The 20,616-nt window shown below is 37.5% G+C and overlaps 2 protein-coding genes across 3 annotated transcripts in view; one reads left to right on the top strand and one right to left on the bottom strand.

Moving 5' to 3' along the window:
- The window catches only part of LOC121917339 (GREB1-like protein), a 135,118-nt gene extending 119,568 nt beyond the window's left edge, over positions 1 to 15,550 (top strand). For both annotated transcript variants that reach the window (XM_042443238.1, XM_042443239.1), the window contains 6 exons: positions 3,072 to 3,237; positions 4,664 to 4,891; positions 7,234 to 7,375; positions 10,197 to 10,397; positions 10,865 to 11,003; positions 12,579 to 15,550. In XM_042443238.1, the coding sequence (XP_042299172.1) occupies positions 3,072 to 3,237; positions 4,664 to 4,891; positions 7,234 to 7,375; positions 10,197 to 10,397; positions 10,865 to 11,003; positions 12,579 to 12,742 (1,040 nt within the window). In that variant the 3' untranslated portion in view covers positions 12,743 to 15,550. The remainder of the gene's footprint in view (positions 1 to 3,071; positions 3,238 to 4,663; positions 4,892 to 7,233; positions 7,376 to 10,196; positions 10,398 to 10,864; positions 11,004 to 12,578) is intronic.
- Positions 15,551 to 18,161: 2,611 nt separating this feature from the next.
- The window catches only part of LOC121917347 (N-acetyltransferase ESCO1-like), a 22,293-nt gene continuing 19,838 nt past the window's right edge, over positions 18,162 to 20,616 (bottom strand). Inside the window, exons 6-7 of the mRNA XM_042443251.1 lie at positions 19,624 to 19,835; positions 18,162 to 19,146 (exon numbers count right to left, since the gene is read on the bottom strand). Of these exons, the coding sequence (XP_042299185.1) occupies positions 18,999 to 19,146; positions 19,624 to 19,835 (360 nt within the window). The 3' untranslated portion in view covers positions 18,162 to 18,998. The remainder of the gene's footprint in view (positions 19,147 to 19,623; positions 19,836 to 20,616) is intronic.

The raw sequence follows: 20,616 nt of genomic DNA on the forward strand, positions 1-20,616 counted from the left end.
GTCTGGACATTATCAATCGGGGATAATGTTGTCAGTACTTTGGTCTGTTTCTATGTTTGAGAAAACAATATTCTTGCCACTGTTACTACATAAAGTATCTAAGAGGTAATCCATATTTACTATCCCACTTTTAGTCCACAATAGCCAACAAAAACATTCCTGGTGTCATTGCAAACTGTACCTTTAAAATGTTTTGAATTGACATATAGATCTTAGACCAATACCTTTTACTTTCTTACACGTCTACCACATATGAAAAAGTACCATCCTTGACAATCCCAACATTGATTTGAAACATTCTTAGACATTTTTGACACCTTATTTCAAGATAAATACCATCTGTACATCATTTTATACTTATTTTGTTTTCAAAGTAAATTTTATGTCCTTGGTCCACATTTTTTCCATACTACATTGGAACATTGTGCCCAAAATTTTGAGCCTACTTGCTCACATACTTTTTTTACTGGTTCAGGTTCCTTCTTTAATTTCAAAGGATATTTATAGGGCTTTTAAATTACATGATCATAATCACAATGCTGAATAAAATTCATTTTCTCCAACCTCCATGGCTGGATCTCTCATATCTTGGTTAAATCTCTTTGCTATAGATAAACCAATTTAGTGATTTGTCCTTTTTTAAGGAGCATCTCTTTTGGCTCAAGTTCCCAAATGTCTTGATGCAAATACAAAAGGTCAACATAAAATAACCAACATTGCTTTTAATCCATTCTTTCCTGAAGAAAGCTTCTTGTGATGCAGTAGCTAATATTATATTGGGGAAATGCCTATATTTATAACAAACCCACAAAAGAGCCTTTCTAGTATTAAAAATCAGCATGAATCTTAAGTTTATGATACTAAAGATAGGCATGCCACCCAAATCTTAACTCATGAACTTCAAGTTCCAAAGGTCCTTTAACCACACAAAACAACATGCCTTGTAGTACAGTCTACTCTTGGGAAGACCCGGATCACCCATTTCTTTAGCCTTATATACAATGTTTTAAATTTTATTCTAGGTTTCTTTTCCTGCCAGATGAATCTGGAAATTTCCTTCTGCCAATTCACTAAGGGTGTTCCATTTCTTAAAATGGGGATAATTTTTAAATGATCCCCATTTTAAATTGAAAATGAAAATGGGGAGCATTTGAAATTTTTTTAAAAAAAGTTTGGCAAGACATTTGCTTTTATTGCTGCAGTTACCAACATTGGGATAGATTTAATTTTCCCCATTTTTCTAAGTCTCTTTTGATTTAATTAATAATAATAATAATAATAATAATAATAATAAATACCACTATTCCTGTGTAGATTATAGTGGTTTCCAACAAAAAAATTGCAACAAAAACAACCATAAACAACATACCCCCAACAATGTGCAAACCAACCACCCATAGCAATTAAAAACTATACAACATCTAAAACCAATTATCTACAAAATATTAAAACCATAACAAATAGCTAGATTGAACAGTATACATCATCAAGGGGAGATAAAAGATAACATTAAGGCACATGGGGAAACTTTTTCCAAACTTTTTCATAGTTATTTTGAAATAATAAATTATAATTCTTCATGATTATAACTCTCAAATATTAATCCCTTTTTACTTTAAAATTAGAAAATGCAATCAATTAATTTTCATCTTTTGAAGTCATATTTTTAGTCAACAGTTTTCTTATATCACAGTTCATTTAAACCCAGAATGTGATCCAAACTTCTTAGTCTTTTCCAACAGTACTTTTATTGAGGCCAGTAGATTTTTTTTAACATTATGACAAGATCATCTACATAAGCCCTCATCTTATACTATTCTTTTTTCACCTTCACACCATGGACGTGCAAATGTATTCAACTAAAAATTATTGAATCAATTGGCAATTTTCTTAGCAGAACCTTCTAAATTTCTTCTATAAGAAACTTTATAAGAAAACAGATGAGACTAGATAACAGGTGGCAGTAGGGAAATTGAACAATGTCAGTTTAGCCTGGCTAAATATTTTGAAGATAAATGATCTTAAACAAACCAAGTAGATGAAACCAAGTTCTTCTTCTTCTCTTTCATCTTCATCTTCATCATCATCTTCTTCTTTTTAAAAACAAGTCCACAGTAGAATCCTTGCCATTTTGTATATCCAAGTCAGGTGAATGCACAATAATTACAATAATGGAAATAATAAAAAGCATTCTATATTATTCTTAAAGGATTTTCATTTTTCTGGGATTTCTCATGTTTGAATGAGCTGATTCTGCAACCAGCACTCAATTGATATTTTGCTACTCTCTCACTAGTCCTAGCTTAAAAGTCCATTCTTCTTTTTACTCTCTAACAATAAAAAGTTTTTCTAGTTCATGTGTATACATCCATGGATCTACTTGTCTGTCTGTCGGGAACCATAACTAACAGGATATAATGCTAGACACCACACAATATGAGAGGGTATTTTCAGGTGTCATTCAAGGCACAGTGTCAAGTTTAAACTCAAAATTCTCACTGCAGTGGGGCTTGGGGTGCTAGAAAAAGAGGAGCAATCCTAAGTCAACAGGAAATCATTGTATATGTCTCAAAATTAAGCTGAGTGTTTTTGGTTGTATCCAAATGCGGTGCCCCATTTTAAAATGAAATTCTAAATGGGGAGTATGGGTAGTTTCCTTGAAGCCAAAGAGGAGGATGTCACAACTCATTGTCAAATTGTGTTTAAAACAGTTAGAAAACGGGAGAGTTGCTCTATGAGACTCTGCTGCCAATATTCTCAAGTGTTTTTTTTAAAGCCAGGACAGTTTGAGAGGACTATCTGAGTTGCTACTGAGACAAAGGATTCCTAAGCAAAAAAGGGAGGGAGTGGGGAAACAGAAGTCCCCTGGACTGCCTTAAGGATATTGGGTACATGCCTAGGCAGTGCCAGGTACGCTTCAACTAATAAAAAAATAGGTCCACTAGGTAATTACTTCTGAGTTATCACAGTAGTTATTCAAATACTCTTAATTAACTCAAAAATGTTTCCTGAGATGTAGAAGCATCAACCTTTCTTTCCAAAAAAGAAAGCTCTGTGCTGTTTGTTTTCAGGTGCTGCCAGATTCCTTATTAAGGAACTTTCTTACCATAACTTGGAACTGGAGAGAAACCGTCTGGAGGAGCTAGGAGTCAAGCGTCAGTGTGTCTGGCCATTTATTGTTGTCATGGATGATTCCTGTGTCTTATGGAATAGTCATGGTGTCCAAGAACAATCAAGGTATGTTCTGTTTCTCAAAATGAAAATTATTTTGAGATTGAGCCCCATAGCTGAATTTTGATCAGTACAACATTACCCCTGCATTTGTTAACCATTGTATGAGACTTCAAGCATAAAAAGGGCAGTAGGGCCATGTTGCTGACTGGTCCTACCCCTGACATTGTTCAGTTTCCCACTCCCTACATCTACATGTTGAAATGTATGATGTTAGATAAGGCCAGCATCACTGGCCCTTCTATGCATAGGACCCACTCAGTTAAGAAAATGTATTTTAACAAGGTGATATGGAATACTGTTCTGCCCCCTTGATATATAGTATACTATACAGAATATAATCTGTCTAGTATACAATAATAAAAGAAAGGAAAAACCATATTGAAAATAATCTTAATAATTTTCATTAATTTTCAGCCACAGATCAAAGCAGCCATTTCTTTTGTCATTTAAAAGTGAAAATTCTAACATAGGTGTGTGCATCCATAAATTAATTTTATACAGGTTCAATAATATGCTTTTGTTTGTAAGGCTACACAATGTTTTGCTTGGAATGTACTAAGTAAAGTCTACCAAGTAAATGCATACTAAAGAAGCAGGATCAGATTGCTGAAAATTCTTTAGTAACTAATTAGTTGTCTGAGAAACATTTTGGAAAACCTATTTCCCTTTTCACATTGTTCATTATCGGAACCACCTAGCAATAGACCTGTGACATAATTTCCAATTTGTCTTCATAATTTTTCAAACCAACCATCTAACCTTAAGCTTCAATAGAAAATACCTGCAAAGGTACACTGGACTGGTCATCCACATTCATTTGCCAGTCAGTTGTTATTTTGTCATTCCACTTGCTGAATACATACCGTATAAAATTAGCTATGTGATTATGGGAAAGTATCTTGACAAGTGCAAACTATATGTCTAGCCATATTTTTTCCCAACAATACCAAATACTTCTGGCCAAATTACATTTATTCATCCCATTTGTATCCTGGCCTTCATTCAAGGAATTCAAGTCAGTTTACATTATTCATCTCCTATTTATTTATGTGAAACAAATATACCTGTTCCTTCTGATGGTCATGCACTGTTTAGAGCAGCTACAATTAAAACCAATCAGAAAATATGGGAAAGAGAATGAAAAAAATCCCCCAAACAAAAGGTGGAGAAGCAGTTATTAATCCAGTGAGCATCACAGGTCTCCTTGATCCAAGTCCAACCATTCACTCACTTCACCATCAAAACACCTGAAGAAGTTGTAATCTTTGCCCTCTCCCCAGCATCTCATTTCTAAGCAATCCCATTGCACACTCCTTATTTCTATATTAATTTTCAAGTAAGGTAATTTACAGTAAGGTCCCTTAGTTGTTATTTGTAGCTTTGAGTTCAGATGTTATGTAGTACAATGAAAATCTTTTGCCTTTCATAGTCAGTCCATGGATGAAGGATCAACCACTAAGAATGTATCTCTGAAGAGTGTTCTACAACACATTGAAGCCACACCAAAAATTGTTCATTACGCAATCCTGGGCATTCAAAAATGGAACAGCAAGTTAAATTCCAAACCACCCAAAGCTCCCTTCTCTAGATGCCACATACATGACTTTATACTGCTCAACATAGATCTGACCCAAAATGTGCAATATGACCTAAACAGGTAGGGAAATTAAAATCTTTTGTTTATGGATATGTTGCTAACGTGGCTTTTAGTTGACAAGTGCAAACTATTAATATTTTAAAAACAGGGATGAGGGGTACAAATAAAGGAGGGACTAGAAAGTGAGCAGAAGTATTTCTGATATTGCAGTTCTTCCCTACATAGGTTGGTGGTTAAGAGCTGCAAACAGAAAGAGAAGGAAGGAAGGAAGGAAGGAAGGAAGGAAGGAAAGACAGCCATTTGGTGTAACTAACTCTTTGTAATTAACAAGAATTTTTCTTAGCATTCAGTCCTTGTACTGGGAGGAAGGCGGGATATAAATAAATTAATAATAATAATAATCAGAATCAGAATCAGAATTTCAGTACAATGCCAAGCGCACTTTACACATGCTTATAATTCTATTAGCCAGATGGCTTAACATGACTTTTTTTAGTTTTAAGGGGCATCAGAACTGAGAATCTAAAATGCAAGTGTTCAATTTTGTAAATAGGATTTCCAATATTTTGGTTCCCCTTAGAAGAATGGGGTTTACTAATTGAGGTGTGGGAAGAAATATGGTTAGTGGGATGTGTTAAAATACTATATTCTCCTGCTAATGCCAAGTTGATGCTATGATACAGTGATAATAGTCAACCATTACAGTGATGCAATGGTTGCATGGTGGAATAGGATTGGAAAGACCCTGGTTTAAATCTCCACAGCTTTGAATGTCACTGGGTACCATATGAATCATTCACTGGGCCCTTTTATATTACACAATTACAGCAGTGAGTTCATTTTCACTGTCGTAGTTCCAACCTGTGAAATCCTGGGATTTGTTGTTGGAGGGGGTACAAGAGCTCTCTGAATTCAGAATACTTCATGAATTTACTAATTCCCGAATTCTATAATAGGGATCACGTATATATAATTCTATGCTCCAAAAGGGCTTACTCGTCTTCCTTATAAGATAATACAGGGTGGGTACGTGTGCTGTTTGTGATCCCTGGAGTAAAGGTGAGCTATGACTCTCATAACCACATAAATGCCATTCTTGTAAAACTAAAACTTGTTGGTGTTGTAACAGAGAAGAGTGAGTTTGAATCCTATAGACTTGCTGACCAAGTTTTGGCTCCTTTCGGTTTCTTGATATCTAGGTTCATTAGCTTTCTTTCCACTTCCTCTATTGAGAAACTTGTTAGAATGGCTGATTGTTTAGGACAGCACTCAAAGAAGGAATGGGAATGTTGCTTGTTATGGCTGTGCAGTAGTACTCCATCCATCTTATTTAGAGCCTAGGATATTGGCTCAGAAACTGGGTTACTGAGACTGAAATGTTACTTCGAAGAAAAGTGAACATAGGCGGGTTACACACCGCCATTAAAGTACGTGCGGAGCGTGTACTGGGGTTAGGGAGGTGCGGTGCTTCCGCACCTCCCTAACCCTAATACGCGCTCTGCGCATAAAAAATGACGGCGGCCGTTCCAGACAGCCGCCACCATTTTTACGTAGCGGACGCTGTGCTTCTGCACGTATCACGGTGGCTATGATGCTGCGAGTGCGCCAGAGGCGCTTCGCGGCGTCATAGCCGCGCCGTGAGAAGGAGCTCCATTTTGGAGCTCCTTTTTTGCTGCGCGAGGGAGTCGCGTGGTTTGCACGCAGCGGCTCCCTTGCACAGCAATGAGCAGCACCAGCAGACCGCTGTATTTCGGCGGTCTGTAAAGAGCCATAATGACATACTGAAGCCACTCACAAGTGAGCAATGGCAAGATTATGTTTTGGGATCCATTAGAGATCATCCTACTATTGCTCAATTATGGTTTCATTGTGTCATTATATTCATTCAGGCATTATAGCTCACCTAGAGACCTTGGAGAGCCAGACCACAGCCACATCCTAAGCTATTTTTCTCCAGATGGCATGCAACATGGTAGGAGCTGTGGTCATCCCCGCAAGGTGCTACAAAAACTTCAGATAGTATTCCCTGTGTCAAAAGAAAAGAAAATTGTCAATGGCGATTTCTGTTTTCCACTGCAAGTCAATGGGAGACACAGTGGTTGTGATGTCCTAATTTTGATTGGGTTCCGATTTGGGTCACAATGAATCTAAAATAAATTAGGGCACAATCTGAGTAAGTTGTCAGACTCTGAACCCTATCAAAGGCCTTTTGCACAATACTTCTATGGAGCACTGATGGTTTTAGATAGTATTAGATCAGCAATATTTGTATTTGTGTTTTATTTCTAGGATCATATACATTTAAGTCTCAGTATAACTTTTTGTAAGCAGTCAAAAGTTGAAATAGAAGGTAGAAATGATTGCTGTGAATTGAATTTGTGAATCTGTATCTAACTCTTTAGGTATTTCTGTGAAGATGTAGATTTTAACCTGAGAACAAATAGTAGTGGTCTCCTTATCTGTTGCTTTAACAACTTCAGTCTCATGAAGAAACACATCCAGGTTGGGGGTCAAAAGGACTTCGATATTAAGCCTAAAGTCATGGTGAGTGCCACTGTTGAACCAAAAAGGAAGAAGAAGACTAAAAAGTATATTTTTTCTTTTTCTTTTACTCTTTCTTTCTTTTTTCTTTTTTTGTCAGTAACAAATGTTGGATTTCTTTCCATTTTTATTGTAAAGTAACTGATGAAATAAATAGATAATTGATAATAGCTGAGTCATCAAATTGCTCTAGGACATATTGTCTGGCCAGGAAGGTCCACTCTGAAAATATACCCAAGTAGGGCTGGAAAAAAAATTGTACAAACTGGAACTTCCCGTGTAATACTGTGTATATCAGGAAACATGGGTTACATTCAAGTCTGTGTGGGGATTCCGACTGTCCCTGTGGCCATTTTTATGTGAAGCAGAATCAGTCTTTCTATGTTGAAGGCAGGTGCATGCATGATAGGACAAGTGGCAAGTGAAATAAGATGCAGGGGTCATGTCCCTTTAATGTTGCATAAAAGGGGGATTTTCAGGTGTTGCTTGCCATTCAGGCAGTACTTGCTGCTTATCTTTCTTCTAGACAGGACTCCTATCCCTTATTTCAATGCCAACACTTGCAGATAAGACTTCACATGTACCCAGCATGTGGACATATTTTTTTTACAAGCCCAATGATTTATATGTTCATTCTGCATTTTTGAGTGCATGGCTGTGTCACTGATTCCATTGTGCATGCTGGGAGTCCCTCTTTCTTTCCTTTTATAAAGTTGGGTTTGTTAGAGTGATTTTTGTACCATACTGTGGAACTATATCAAATGGCATCTGTCTGTCTGATATTATATACCAACCCTTAGATTTTAATTCAAGAATGAAATGTTGCAAACCAAATGTATTGAGTATGGGTGGGGGGTGGGATTGTTTGTGGGGGATGTTTTTCTTTTTAAAAAAATCAGTGGTAGCATAGGGTTTGCAGAATTCTAGCATGGTCCCTCTTTTGAGATTATATAATCTGTTATTAGATATATATCTGTTATTAACAGAACCCCTTAAGCAGCTAGGCTTAAAAGACAAGAATGGACCCATAGGTTTACAGTCTAGTACAGACTAGTACTTATGGAAGGAAGGAGAGAATAATTTTCTTGAGACTGGGGTGACTTTCACTGGTTCATCCAGCCTATGCTCTCCCCTATTCCAAAGCCTTTGTCTCAACCATTTATTTTTGGAGGGTTTTCTGTTTGTTTGTTTTTAGTTTAGGTATTGTCCCCTTGCTAACTCTCCTAAAACACACTATGTACTTTTGATAGCTGGACAGCTTATGTAAGGGGTACATACCCTCCAACTGTTCTGATTTGATAAACACGGTCCAAATTAATCCTTTGCTGTCCCACTGTTTCAACTGCTTTTAAAATGTCCATTTCTCTCTCCTCTTCTCACATTCTCCATATCCTCCGCTGATTTTAATTACTGCAAACTGAGTTTAAAGTGTAACTGTAGTTTGTACTCAACTCAGCAGGTAGGAGGAGAGGAAAGGGGCAAAATCTGCCTTTCACCATAGACTCAGGCAAAAAGAAACTGTTGCAGCTGATCCTAGCCTATGTGTTCTTCCTCATTAAGAACTTCTGTCATCTTGGAACACACTCTGATCTTGGTTGGCCACACATGTCCTGGTTTTCAACTGTGACATTTTGGAGAATGTGGGAGTAGACAATATTGGTGGGCTCAAAGAGTCCATTTCCTATCATTGGGTCCTCTAGAGATTGCATATAATGCTCAAAAATGGAAACAAAACCAGAATGTTTGTAAGTCCCATTAAACAGTGAAAAAGGAAGTGATATAACCTATTCAAACATGATTTCCAGGAGAAGCAAGTCACTTTTTTTGCCAGAAAAAATGGCATTCCTGGGGTGTAGGAGGGATCAGGGGCCAGAGTCAGTCCACCCCTGGTCAACATGAATGACACAGAATTTCATTGTTTGTGAAGTTAAAAACCATACTTCAGCTATCTGGGATATCTCTGCTTTGCCCTCGCTGGGCTTTCATGAGACAGCCAACTAATGTACTCATCTTTATCCACAACAATTTGAGTCTTGCTGCTGCTACTCATGGCTGGACTGACAACCAGAGGTCAAAGACAACTATGTGTATATGTTATACAGTGGGACCTTGTTATATGCTGGGGTTTGTTTCCGAGATCCTCCATGTATAACATAATCCATGTATGCTCAAGTCCCATTAATCTAATGATATAGCAAAATGGTGTCCCTTATAAAAAATGGAAAATCAAGATTTGATATTTGAAATTTATACTTTTTTTGAACATTTTCAAACCGTGGATGCTTGAATCTGTGTATAAAAAATCCATGTATAAGAAGGGCCGATTGTATTTAGCTGCAAGTGCTGCTGCAGATGATCCTATTTGTGGCTTTCCCCCTTGTTCTCAGAAATTAAAGTGTAGGGATACAGTATGAGGAGTGAAGTCCAGGCCTCCGATATTAAGTTGTATTTCTTGAATCAATGGGAAGCGGGTTAAGACTTGAGAACCTTTATTTCTTTAGTCCAGTACTAGTACACAGACTATAGAGTATCCTTGGACAATTGCTGGAACCCCTAAAGCCCACACTACTGATCCCTGACTTGGGCTTCCTTTATTGCTAACCACTAACTGGCGCAGGGGAGAGCTAATGCCATGGGGGGGGGGGGGGTCACTATGCCAAAGATCCTATCAAGCTAGGAGCTGTCCCTAGGTTTTCTCACTCTTGCCATTGTGACCAAAATTTTAAACTGATGAACTCACTATAGTGATGAACTTAATGTAGTTGCATCTTCTAGTTTTCAACATACTGAATTCATTTTAACCTCTCATTTTTTTGTTTGATAGGTATCAGAGAGTTTGACTCCAATAATGCCTCTTCAGTATGTCTGTGCTCCAGACAGTGAGCACACACTCCTGGCAGCTCCAGCACAGTTCCTTTTAGAGAGGTTCCTTCAACATGCCACATACAAGCTTTTCCCGAAGGCCATTCATAACTTCAAAAACCCTGTTTTGGCTGTTGACTGCTATCTGAACATTGGGCCTCAGGTATAAGTCTAAGAATCTTTTAAATAACCACATAGAAATGAACCTTTGGGCCTTAGTATCAGTTTATGAAGCTGTAGCACTAGTACTGTTTTTAATTATTATAAATGGAACTCGAATTACATCAAACTTGTGATTAGTGCTACCCATAAATTATCTCCCACTTTTTAATTTGGTACAGTTTGGATCCTATGGCCCTTTCCATCTCTATGACTTAAAACATTTAGGTTTACTCTGGATTCTTAACATTTCTCTTTTTAAATGTTATTTCAACACTTCTTCCCGTCTTTTTTTTTTAACTTATAGTTTTGGGGAGATAGTAATTTCAATTTATTCAGATTTATCTAGATCTGAATGGGCAACTGAAATTCACCACCAATGTGGAGGTGGCATATTTGCTGGGTTTAAAATATAAAACATTTAAGAGAACATTCAAGCCTGTGTAACTTTTCTCCCCTTTTCTGGTCTAGGTAGCTCTTTGCTATGTCAGTTCACGGCCACACTCTGTTAATGTCAACTATGAAGGGGTGTTTTTCAGTGGACTTCTCCTATATCTTTGTGACTCCTTTGTAGGAGCTGATTTTCTCAAGAAGTTCAAATTCCTGAAAGGTAATGTGATTTCTAAACTGACCTGTTGTCTAGTGCTTCCTTGATAGTTACTTAGCAGAGTAGACTAAGATAGCATTGGCATTGCAAAAAAGGTGCTGTCACAATGTAATGGAAGCTGGTATCAGCAATCACCTCCACTTCTATTTCTCCAGTGTCACTTAAATCTGAGAACCATGGTACTCAATCCCCCCAAAATTAGGTTGCTATCATACACCAAATCCAGAATCTTAGCAAACATCCCTATTGTATAGTCAGCTGTCAGCTCAGGCTCAGGATGTATACAAGCATCCTTTTAATACAGATAATTCTTTTTCAGTGCAAACTTAAAGATGAAGTGGGAATTACTATTTCGAATATTGGTAATGTTAGTGAAAAATAATTGTCTTCAGTAAGTGCCTTGACATGACAAATTTCATGCTGCACACAATATTCCCATTAATCCTTTGTATTAAGTTATGGGAAAGCTGCCTGGTGTGGTTGTAGGATTATGTCATAGCCTATGATGAAACAATGAACAGACTCTTGTAGGTGACTCTTGCAGGCATAAATTGTGCTGCACATATAGGATGATGATTTTGGACAATGCAAAATGAACTGATAGTGGTGTGGGTTCCACATGTGGAACCATTGCAAATGCTAGTAACACACCAAAGTAGTGTGTCACTGCACATTGTGTATTGCATATTGCCTCTGTAGATTGCTTATTGAACAGTGATGTGACAGCTATTCACCATTTCTTATACACTGTGTGCCTTGGTGGTATTCAGTATAGGGATTGTGTAGTGCTAGCATAACATAGCTAACTTTGCCAGCAGGTATTAATACTATATTGAGACAGTGTGAGATCTTAGCGCACAGCTAAAATACTGTTAGTACTATATACCAGTGTAGGTGGGAGGATGGAGGATATAGACGCTGTAGCCATGAAGAAATTAATTCATTAGAGGTGTAGGTTGCTTGAAGCTTAACAGATTGTGTCTGCCTACCTTCACAACTAGAGTGCTGCACAACACTAGAAAAATGCAGCAACTAACACAGTACACCCACAGGATTACAGCCAATGTTTGAGGGACCTCATCACTATCGCTCAGTCGCAGCCTTAGCACTCTACTGTATCTCTTTGTTTGCTGGTGACAACCAATGTGAAAACCAAGAGAACAAAAGACAGCAAAGAGAGCCAAAAATGGCTGCATCCACCAGAAGCAGCAGCAAGCAGTTTCCAACAGACTACCCCTGAAGGAAGACAGCTCAAGAGAAAGAAGGTTCCCAGTCTGTTATGAGCCATCATGTGATGTGATATGATGGCTTGTGTGCTTCCATATGTTTAGATTAATTGCCATAGGAAAAAAAGCATATGGAGCCTGTTTTCTCAGGAGTGCTATTTGAAATCCAGTTCTCAGAGTTTTCTGATACAAAATACATAAAATATGCTATAAAATTAATTTGGGAAAGGATTTGTATTAAGGAGTAAATCTTATTTGCATATGGGTAATACTTTCAATTAGCAGAAGACATTTCAGAAAATAAACATGTCGGTTGAATCATGACATAAACTATTTTGTTTTTGGATCTAAGGTGCAACCCTGTGTGTCATTTGCCAAGACAGGAGCTCCTTGCGTCAAACTATAGTTCGTTTAGAGCTGGAAGATGAATGGCAGTTTCGTCTGAGAGATGAATTTCAAACTGCTAACAGTAGTGATGATAAGCCCCTCTATTTTCTGACTGGACGCCATATATAAGCTTGAGAAAATGACAAAGGAAGAGAAGAAAACTTGACAAGTCTGATTGTGCGTTTTTTCCTCCTTTCATTTAAAGTACAATCACTGTGGAGCAAAGTGCAACCAATACTTATGTTCACTACTATAAGGATTTCCCAGATTCTGGACCAGTCTTTATATGTTTCTTTCTATTATGATGGAAAGAATATTCATTCAAGCTAATTTCTCATGGGTCACCATTACAGAACATTATGGTATATCAGCTGTGGCCCAAAATAAGGAGATGTGTAGATGCCGAGTCTCCTGAGCTCTTCATACTGTGTTAAACAGGGGTAATTAAACTGACTTTTGCTCTGTATCAGCTTGAATACATTTTATGAGGTTCACACTAGGAATGTGGAATAATTTGAAGATAATATACTGAGGAATGCTTTGTTTCTCTTCGTATCTGTACTTTTGATACGTTATAACTCAGGGGTTTGAAACAACAAAGTATCATAGATGTTTGTGCTTAAAAGAGTAATCTTTGTTCACTTTCTGTGCAGTGTTAGCTTAAGGTTTGTAATTTTATATGTATTGAATTTGTTTTGGCAAAATTTCCACAAAAGTTTAAAAGTTTACTACATAAGCCTGAACAAATCAATGAATGTACAGCAGGCATTGTACGCAAATGCAGGTTTGGTTAACAACTTTTGGGTACCCATTGTTGATCTGAATCCAGATATCCTTATGCACGGACAGAACTGATCCCCTGAACAGTATCAGCTTCTTCTATGTCAGTATAGAAAATTACACACACAGACATACACACAAAAGCTGCACGCAGAAACCTTTTTCTGCATACAGATTATACTTAACTGTAGTTTGAAAAGCATCTATCAGCCAGGTGAAGAAGATTGCTTATGCATACTGTCTCCGCAGAGTATTTAAACTCCATCAAAATAATTCCATCCTCAGTGTGTTATCAGATACTGTTTTGAAGTGTCTAAGCAACCTTACATGGCAGAAATTTGTTGATTACAAGCATTATAATCATCTGCAGTCAGTGTCTCGTTTGAGCCACTGGTCCTTTGAGTAAAGAACACTCTACACTATTTATGCTCTCTTATTGAGAGCATTTACTGTTCCCCTAAGGATGGATAGATCATCAAACAGAAATTAGGCATCATGGTTCATGATGCAGTTAATGACAAAAACAAAGCAAACCACAGGCTGTTGCAGCTAACAGCTAAGATTCAGCAAGAATACTGTCAGAGTGCAAGTTCCCACCAGCATACTTATGGCACTGACTAGGGGCGGGGTGGGGTGATGGTTGTGTCTTGGCCCCCATCTCCTAACTGCCCAGCAGCTCTGTCTCCCATGCCACTGGCCCCTGGGCCATGTTCGTGCATATAGAGAAGATGGTGTTTTTTATTTCTCACCTCAGAATATGATGGCTCCTTCTTCCCCAGGTGCTCAAGGACAGTGGGAACACATCTGGGCATGCACACACCCACTAATCAGCAGTGGGAGAAAAACTGTGCCTGCAACCCCACAGCTGCCATTCTACAGGCAGGACAAGGGGTGATATACAATGAGGTACTGGGTACTTTCTTGCGCAGCACCCCCCACAAAAAGTGTATTATCACTTACATGATTATAGCCATTATATTATTTAGAATTCACTTTCAAGTGAGTTGGGACCACAACATGAGCCATCTTTTTGTAAATGTCTTGAACACACCTGGAAAAGTTGGCCAGTTTGTTTTAAAGGCTTAAGATTTGATCCAAGCATCAGTCGCACTGACTCATGTAGCCTTGTTTTCTTCACCCTTACATGACATAAGGATATGCAGGTAGAGTGAAAGAAAGGGAAAGTTAGTAACCTTTTTGAATACTTCTATGTGATCTAATATCCCTTACCTAAAACATATTGAGTATTCCTCAGAAGAAACTTGACAATGAGGGCTGTGGAAGAGGCACAAAGACCCTCTCCATCTGCAGTGCTTGCTTACACTATCTGCCTCTTCTGTGGGAGAATGAGGACAATTAAAGTCTACTGAAAATCTTTCGCATGCAAGTACTGCATGTGTGTCTGACTGGAACAACATGCTTTTGGCCTGTTTGAAAAGGAAAGGTGTGTCAAAATAACATTATTTAAGTAGGCACTGAATTATTTTAGAATGAATTTCTTTGCACCAGCACTTTGTGCTGTGAAATATTCTGAGTTTAAATTTAAATAAGTTTAGTACAATCAGGTCTTCATACTGTAGTTAGCAGTGATGCGGTAAATTCATTTTCTTTTTCCTGCTCCCTAATCAGATACCCCCCCCCCATCAGCTTCTCTCAGTTATCCTTTATTATATTGATAGTTCTTCCTTCACACACATCCTCACACTTCTTTGTGTTGCACAAATGTTTTAAGAATGGCAGCCTGTTTCATATGATGGTGAAAATTATATTCATTTGGTGCATTATATCTGTTATGCTTTACACATGTACCTGCATTCAGTTAAGAAGCACCTGCCAAAGCTGCATTTAGAACAAAGTGTTAAATAATGCAACTTTTTTTACCTTGTGAAAAAGCTGTTTACAAATAACAAAAAGCATAATATATTGAAGTTGAAAAGGGAAGTAATGGTTTTCAAACCAATTGTTTTTATTATAGTTTTACTTAAATGTAGCATATTTCAAATGAACAACTGTTTACTTTAGTATAGATTATTTGGGATTTTTTGTACCCATACAAAATCTGCCTTATAATTTAGTGAATACTTTTACATTGTTGGTAGATGCTTATATACCAGTTACAGTTAGAGGCTGTTAAGACTGCTGTATTCACTGGACAGCCTACAGATGTATGACAAATACTGTACTGACATTCTAGGGGTAACATTGTTCTAGTTGTTGATTGAATTTAATACCTACATAATATGAATGTAGTTTGTGAGTTTCCAAAGAGCTGCCATTTTCTTGCAAATTTTGCAGCCGTAAAGCTTTCAAAATCTTCTTTGTATATTTGATGTTTGCACTAAGTTCTTAAAAATTCCAGGTGCTGAGACTTACATAATTAGACCCTAGGTAAAGGAGGTACAGACATCTCTGTAGGCTGGGAACTTGGAGACTAAGGGCCTTTTCACACAATTTGGGGGTATGGGGCCACATTTGTGAGAATGTGTTTGTTTGTTTCTGAACAAGTTCCCAGAAAAATGTACTATATCCTAGGTATTGTATTTTCTTATCCTTACACAATCCATCACTTTGTAGACATGTTGCTTTTTTTAAGAAATGCCTTTAGATAAATAAAAAAAACAGTTGCATGAAGCATTTACACTCAAGTACTATCCAGATCAGGCAAGGTTTATTCGTTTTTTAAAAAAAAAGAATTTCTACTTGTGCACTCCCTGTTGAGCAACTTGTGCAGAACTATGATTTTTGTTGTTTTGTTTATCACTGTTGGATGCATACAGGTTCACTACTCACTATTCATTCACTACTCATCATTTCACTAAGGAAAGCTTTGTATGATTGTGTGGAAAGATCCTAAATGCTTTCTCCTATATTGGACAAGAACAATTGATTATTCAAAACAATGTGACTAAGATAAGAAAGAAGAGTTTGGATTGGAACCTTTTTAGTAAGTGTATTCACACAGTAATCAAGGTGATACATTAATACGTCCTCTTTGAGATGATATATGGGAGAAACAAATCAGCGCAACTTACCAAATGCTACCATGTTGTTATTTTTGTTACAAGCCTCACCAGCAAGAGAATGACATGAATGTATTCAATAGGCCAGCATTATTTTACCTGCAGACTTGTTCAAAATGAGTAGGTGACAGGTCACAGGTTATACTGAATGTAATCTGTAATTATAAATAAATTGCTCGCATATCTCTGTAATTTATGCAGTGATTTCTGTGATCTCTGAAAAGGGGTTAAATGTTGTGTTCTTAGGACTGATTTTCACTTGACCAGTTTCCTACACACATTAACTCTTCTCCCTATGGGAGGGAGAATGCACATAAAACTATAATTTAACCATAAGATAATGACAAAGGCCAGAATCCAATGGAAGACCACAGCTGCTGGTAGAAGTACTTCCATCAGCAGAATTAGGAACTCCTCCTCACTGCAGTCCCATGCACCCAAACACCTGCTCTAGAAGGCTGGGAAAACCTGTGGAGTCATTTTCAGGTGGTAAAGAGGGCTACATGAGGAAACAGCAGAGAAAGTTCTGTTAATCTGGTACTGCAGCATCAGTACGACACTGGATTTCAGCTACTACATTACATGCAAACTTGGCTATAGCTTCCCAAAGCCTGTGTATGTAATAAACTGAGCCCTGGTGGCGCAGTGGTTAAATGCCTGTACTGCAGCCACTCACTCAAAACCACAAGGTTGTGTGTTCAAGACCAGCAAAAGGGCTCAAGCTCGACTCAGGCTTGCATCCTTCCAAGGTCACTAAAATGAGTACCCAGATTGTTGGGGCAAATTAGCTTACAGTTGTAAACCGCTTATACACTGCTTAGGTGGTATGAAGCGGTATATAAATGAAGCTTGTTCGTTTAATGTGTGCAGCCATCATGTATGTTGATCACACACTGCTCATTTGTCTGCTACAGTCCATGTAGGAAGCTCATCAGGTGTGAAGCAGTCCTTAATATAAACTCTTAACCAAAACTCGGTGAATTTAGCTTCACTAGTCAGTCTACCTCACATTTTATTCTTTGAACTGAAGTTGTCTGCTGTTGTGGCTATAGTATGTTTATAATGTTCTTTCATTAAATTCAATGAATGTTATATTACTTAAAAGAGTCTGTCCTATTTTTAGTTGTATAAAGTTTCTCAACATCGAACATGTATTTGGTGAAGAGCCCTTTTAAAATTCTTGTCAGAGTTAAGCACATATTTAGTGTACTTACTATGGTATCAGCAAATATTTTTAGTATCTTAAAGACAAACTGAGTTGAATTGTTGAGTATTATTTCTTGATTAGAAGTTGGTACTTCAATGTAGATTAAGATATTTAAGTACATATAAATATGGTAGCAATTGCGGTAGTGATATTAGGTTTCACTGTATTCCTGAAGAACTGTTTGTATTTCTTCAAGTCATTTCTTCATGCCAAGAGTATATATGACTAAGACCTTTGGAAACAGGATGCTGAACAATACACCCCTGATTTGATTCTGGCAGGCTCATTTTAGGAACATTGCAGGAGTGACAAGGACCACGACCTCTTACGTCTCAAAGATATAACTATGACTGCAAGTGATAATCATTCCAAAATCATTTGATATACAAGTGAGACTGTTTCAATTAGTTTTTAATATTCAACCATATCAAAGTAACTTCTTAAACGCATTTATCATTAGTACATTATTCAAAAATTATCAAATAGTTTAGTTTTAATCTACATTATATACAGGTCAAGAAAGGCCACAGTTGTTATTTCAACATATCCCCCCTCTGAAACTGGAGAGGTTTAAAGTGACAAAGTGAAGTCCACAGATGAAGGTACAGTTGGCCATCTGTATCCCCAGATTCTGCATTCACAGATTTCACCATCCATGGCTTGAAAATGATTTTGTAAAAAAAAAAAGAAAGAAAAGAAAAATCCAAAAAGCAAACCTTGATTTTTGCCATTAGATACAAACGGCACTATTTTACTACATTATTGTAAATAATGGGACTTGAGCATCCCTGGATTTTGGTATTCACAGGGGGTCCTGGAACCACATTCCAGAGGATACCAAGGGCCCACTCCAATATCCTATTGAACAAGCTGAGACCATTCTTCCTCTTTGGAGGCTAGTCTGACATTCCTGGGTTGTTGTTGTTTTTTAAAATCCATTCCATACACAATGAAACAATGTGTCATGTCATGGACCGTTTCTGATATTAGGAATAATTTCTTGAGGATGCAGTGCCTTTGCTTCTATACCAACATGATAAGCCTTTACTCAAGAGCACACTTTCACTGCTCTGGTGTATTACTATACTGTGAACTTCAAAATGTACTTAAAAGGCGACCACAGTTCTTGCACTAGTTGACAGTCCACTATGAACAATTATACGCTGCATGTAAACATGACTAAGTTACTATAGATAATACATACAATTTTTATAAAAATAACTTTAAAAAACCCATCCTACCTCTGCACTGTTTACTGTTTTAATAAAATATAGCAACCACCTTTTGGTTGTTACTACTCCTGAGTTCACTGCTAATAAGTGTTTCATTCTCTTGGTCAACATCCATAGCCAGGCAACAAATTTTAACAAGTTCCACTTTAAACAGGTTGTTGTCCACTGAGAAAATTATATACCAGGAACTGACTAGTACCAAAGTATCGTGTTGCAAACAGCTTCCCATCAGGGGTAGGATCAGAAAAAGCGATTTCTTCCTTGCTCAAGTATGAGCCATATATGAAGTTGCTCCTGTTAAAAGAAAAAATTAAATCATGGAACAATACAAATCTTTTTAAAACAGCTGTCTTTCTATTGATCAATATTATTCATGAACCAAAAAAGATGCCAATGAAGACATTCTTAAAACATATCAACTATGAAAATACTGCCCTTTTACCACTTTCATTCATAACAAAAAGCAGTTAACTAGGCACTGCAGTTTCTTTTCTTGCCTTTCCTCTAGCCTTTCCAACTCTCTCTACAACCTCTGAAATAGGAACTTCTGCTCTCTTGAGTCTAGTAATAATAATGACCCTGAAGTAACAGCACTACTGTTAACAATGGGGCAGCAGTTGATAGTTAGCTTTCAATTGCATTTTTGGAAAACTTTGTTATTTTTTGGAAAACTTTGTTATTCAAATTAATATATACTATATTAAACACTCCGAATACTCTGAAGCACTCTATAAATGTTCTGTTCATGCTAATACAGAGAAATGTACTTACCTCAAGCATTCTAACATCCGAGAAGCTATTTTCTTCCGTCGCATCATACTAAACACCCAGATACGACTAATGCCACAGAGAGCAGGCTCTGGGGATGTTGAGCAGCACCAAGCCTTTTGTCTTTCAAAGGTGACTTTCTCGTTTTCTGTACTAACCTCTGGAATCTTTTCTTCAATAACTCTATACCCCTTGAGAAATGAGAATTGACATGAATTTTATTGATATAATCAAAATTGCTAATAGTGTACAAGTTCAATTCAGTATCAGATGTTTTAATGGCTACTTCTTCATAAAGCGTGCGTTATTTGTTGTACAGTGACTCTTTGGCAATTTTGATTTCCATATGTAAATTGGAAGATGGATACAACTGAAAAATCAGTTGACAGGAAATGCTAAGGGTCAGTAGGGGCTCCCCACAATGTGCTCTTTTGGAATGACACTGGGGTATGTCCTCTAGGGTTTCTCCCCTCTGAACAGTTAGTGTAGCCCACAATCGATGTTTATACAACAGTCAGCCCTCTGCAGATTCAAGCATCCGCAGAAAGTAAGCCCACGTCCCAAATCTGGAGATGGCACCAAATTAGGAGGAGTAGCTAACACCCCAGAGGACAAGATCAAAATCCAAACTGACCTGAATAGACAAGAAAGCTGGGACAAAGCTAACAAAATGAAATTCAACATGGAGAAATGTAAGGTACTGTACTGCACTTGGGGTGGAAAAATGAAATGCACAGATATAGGATGGGGGACACCTGGCTGAATGAAACTACGTGTGAAAGGGATCTAGGAGTCCAAGTAGACCACAAGTTGAACATGAGTCAACAGTGTGACGCAGCAGATAAAAAGGCCAATGTAATTTTAGGCTGCATCAATAAAAGTATAGTGTCTAGATCAAGGGATATAGTGCCACTATATTCTGCTTTGGTCAGGCCCCACCTGGAATACTGTGTCCAGTTCTGGGCACCACAATTTAAAAAGGACGTTGAGAAACTG

This window comes from Sceloporus undulatus, unplaced genomic scaffold (assembly GCF_019175285.1).
Source record: "Sceloporus undulatus isolate JIND9_A2432 ecotype Alabama unplaced genomic scaffold, SceUnd_v1.1 scaffold_15, whole genome shotgun sequence".
Taxonomy (NCBI): Eukaryota; Metazoa; Chordata; class Lepidosauria; order Squamata; family Phrynosomatidae; genus Sceloporus; species Sceloporus undulatus.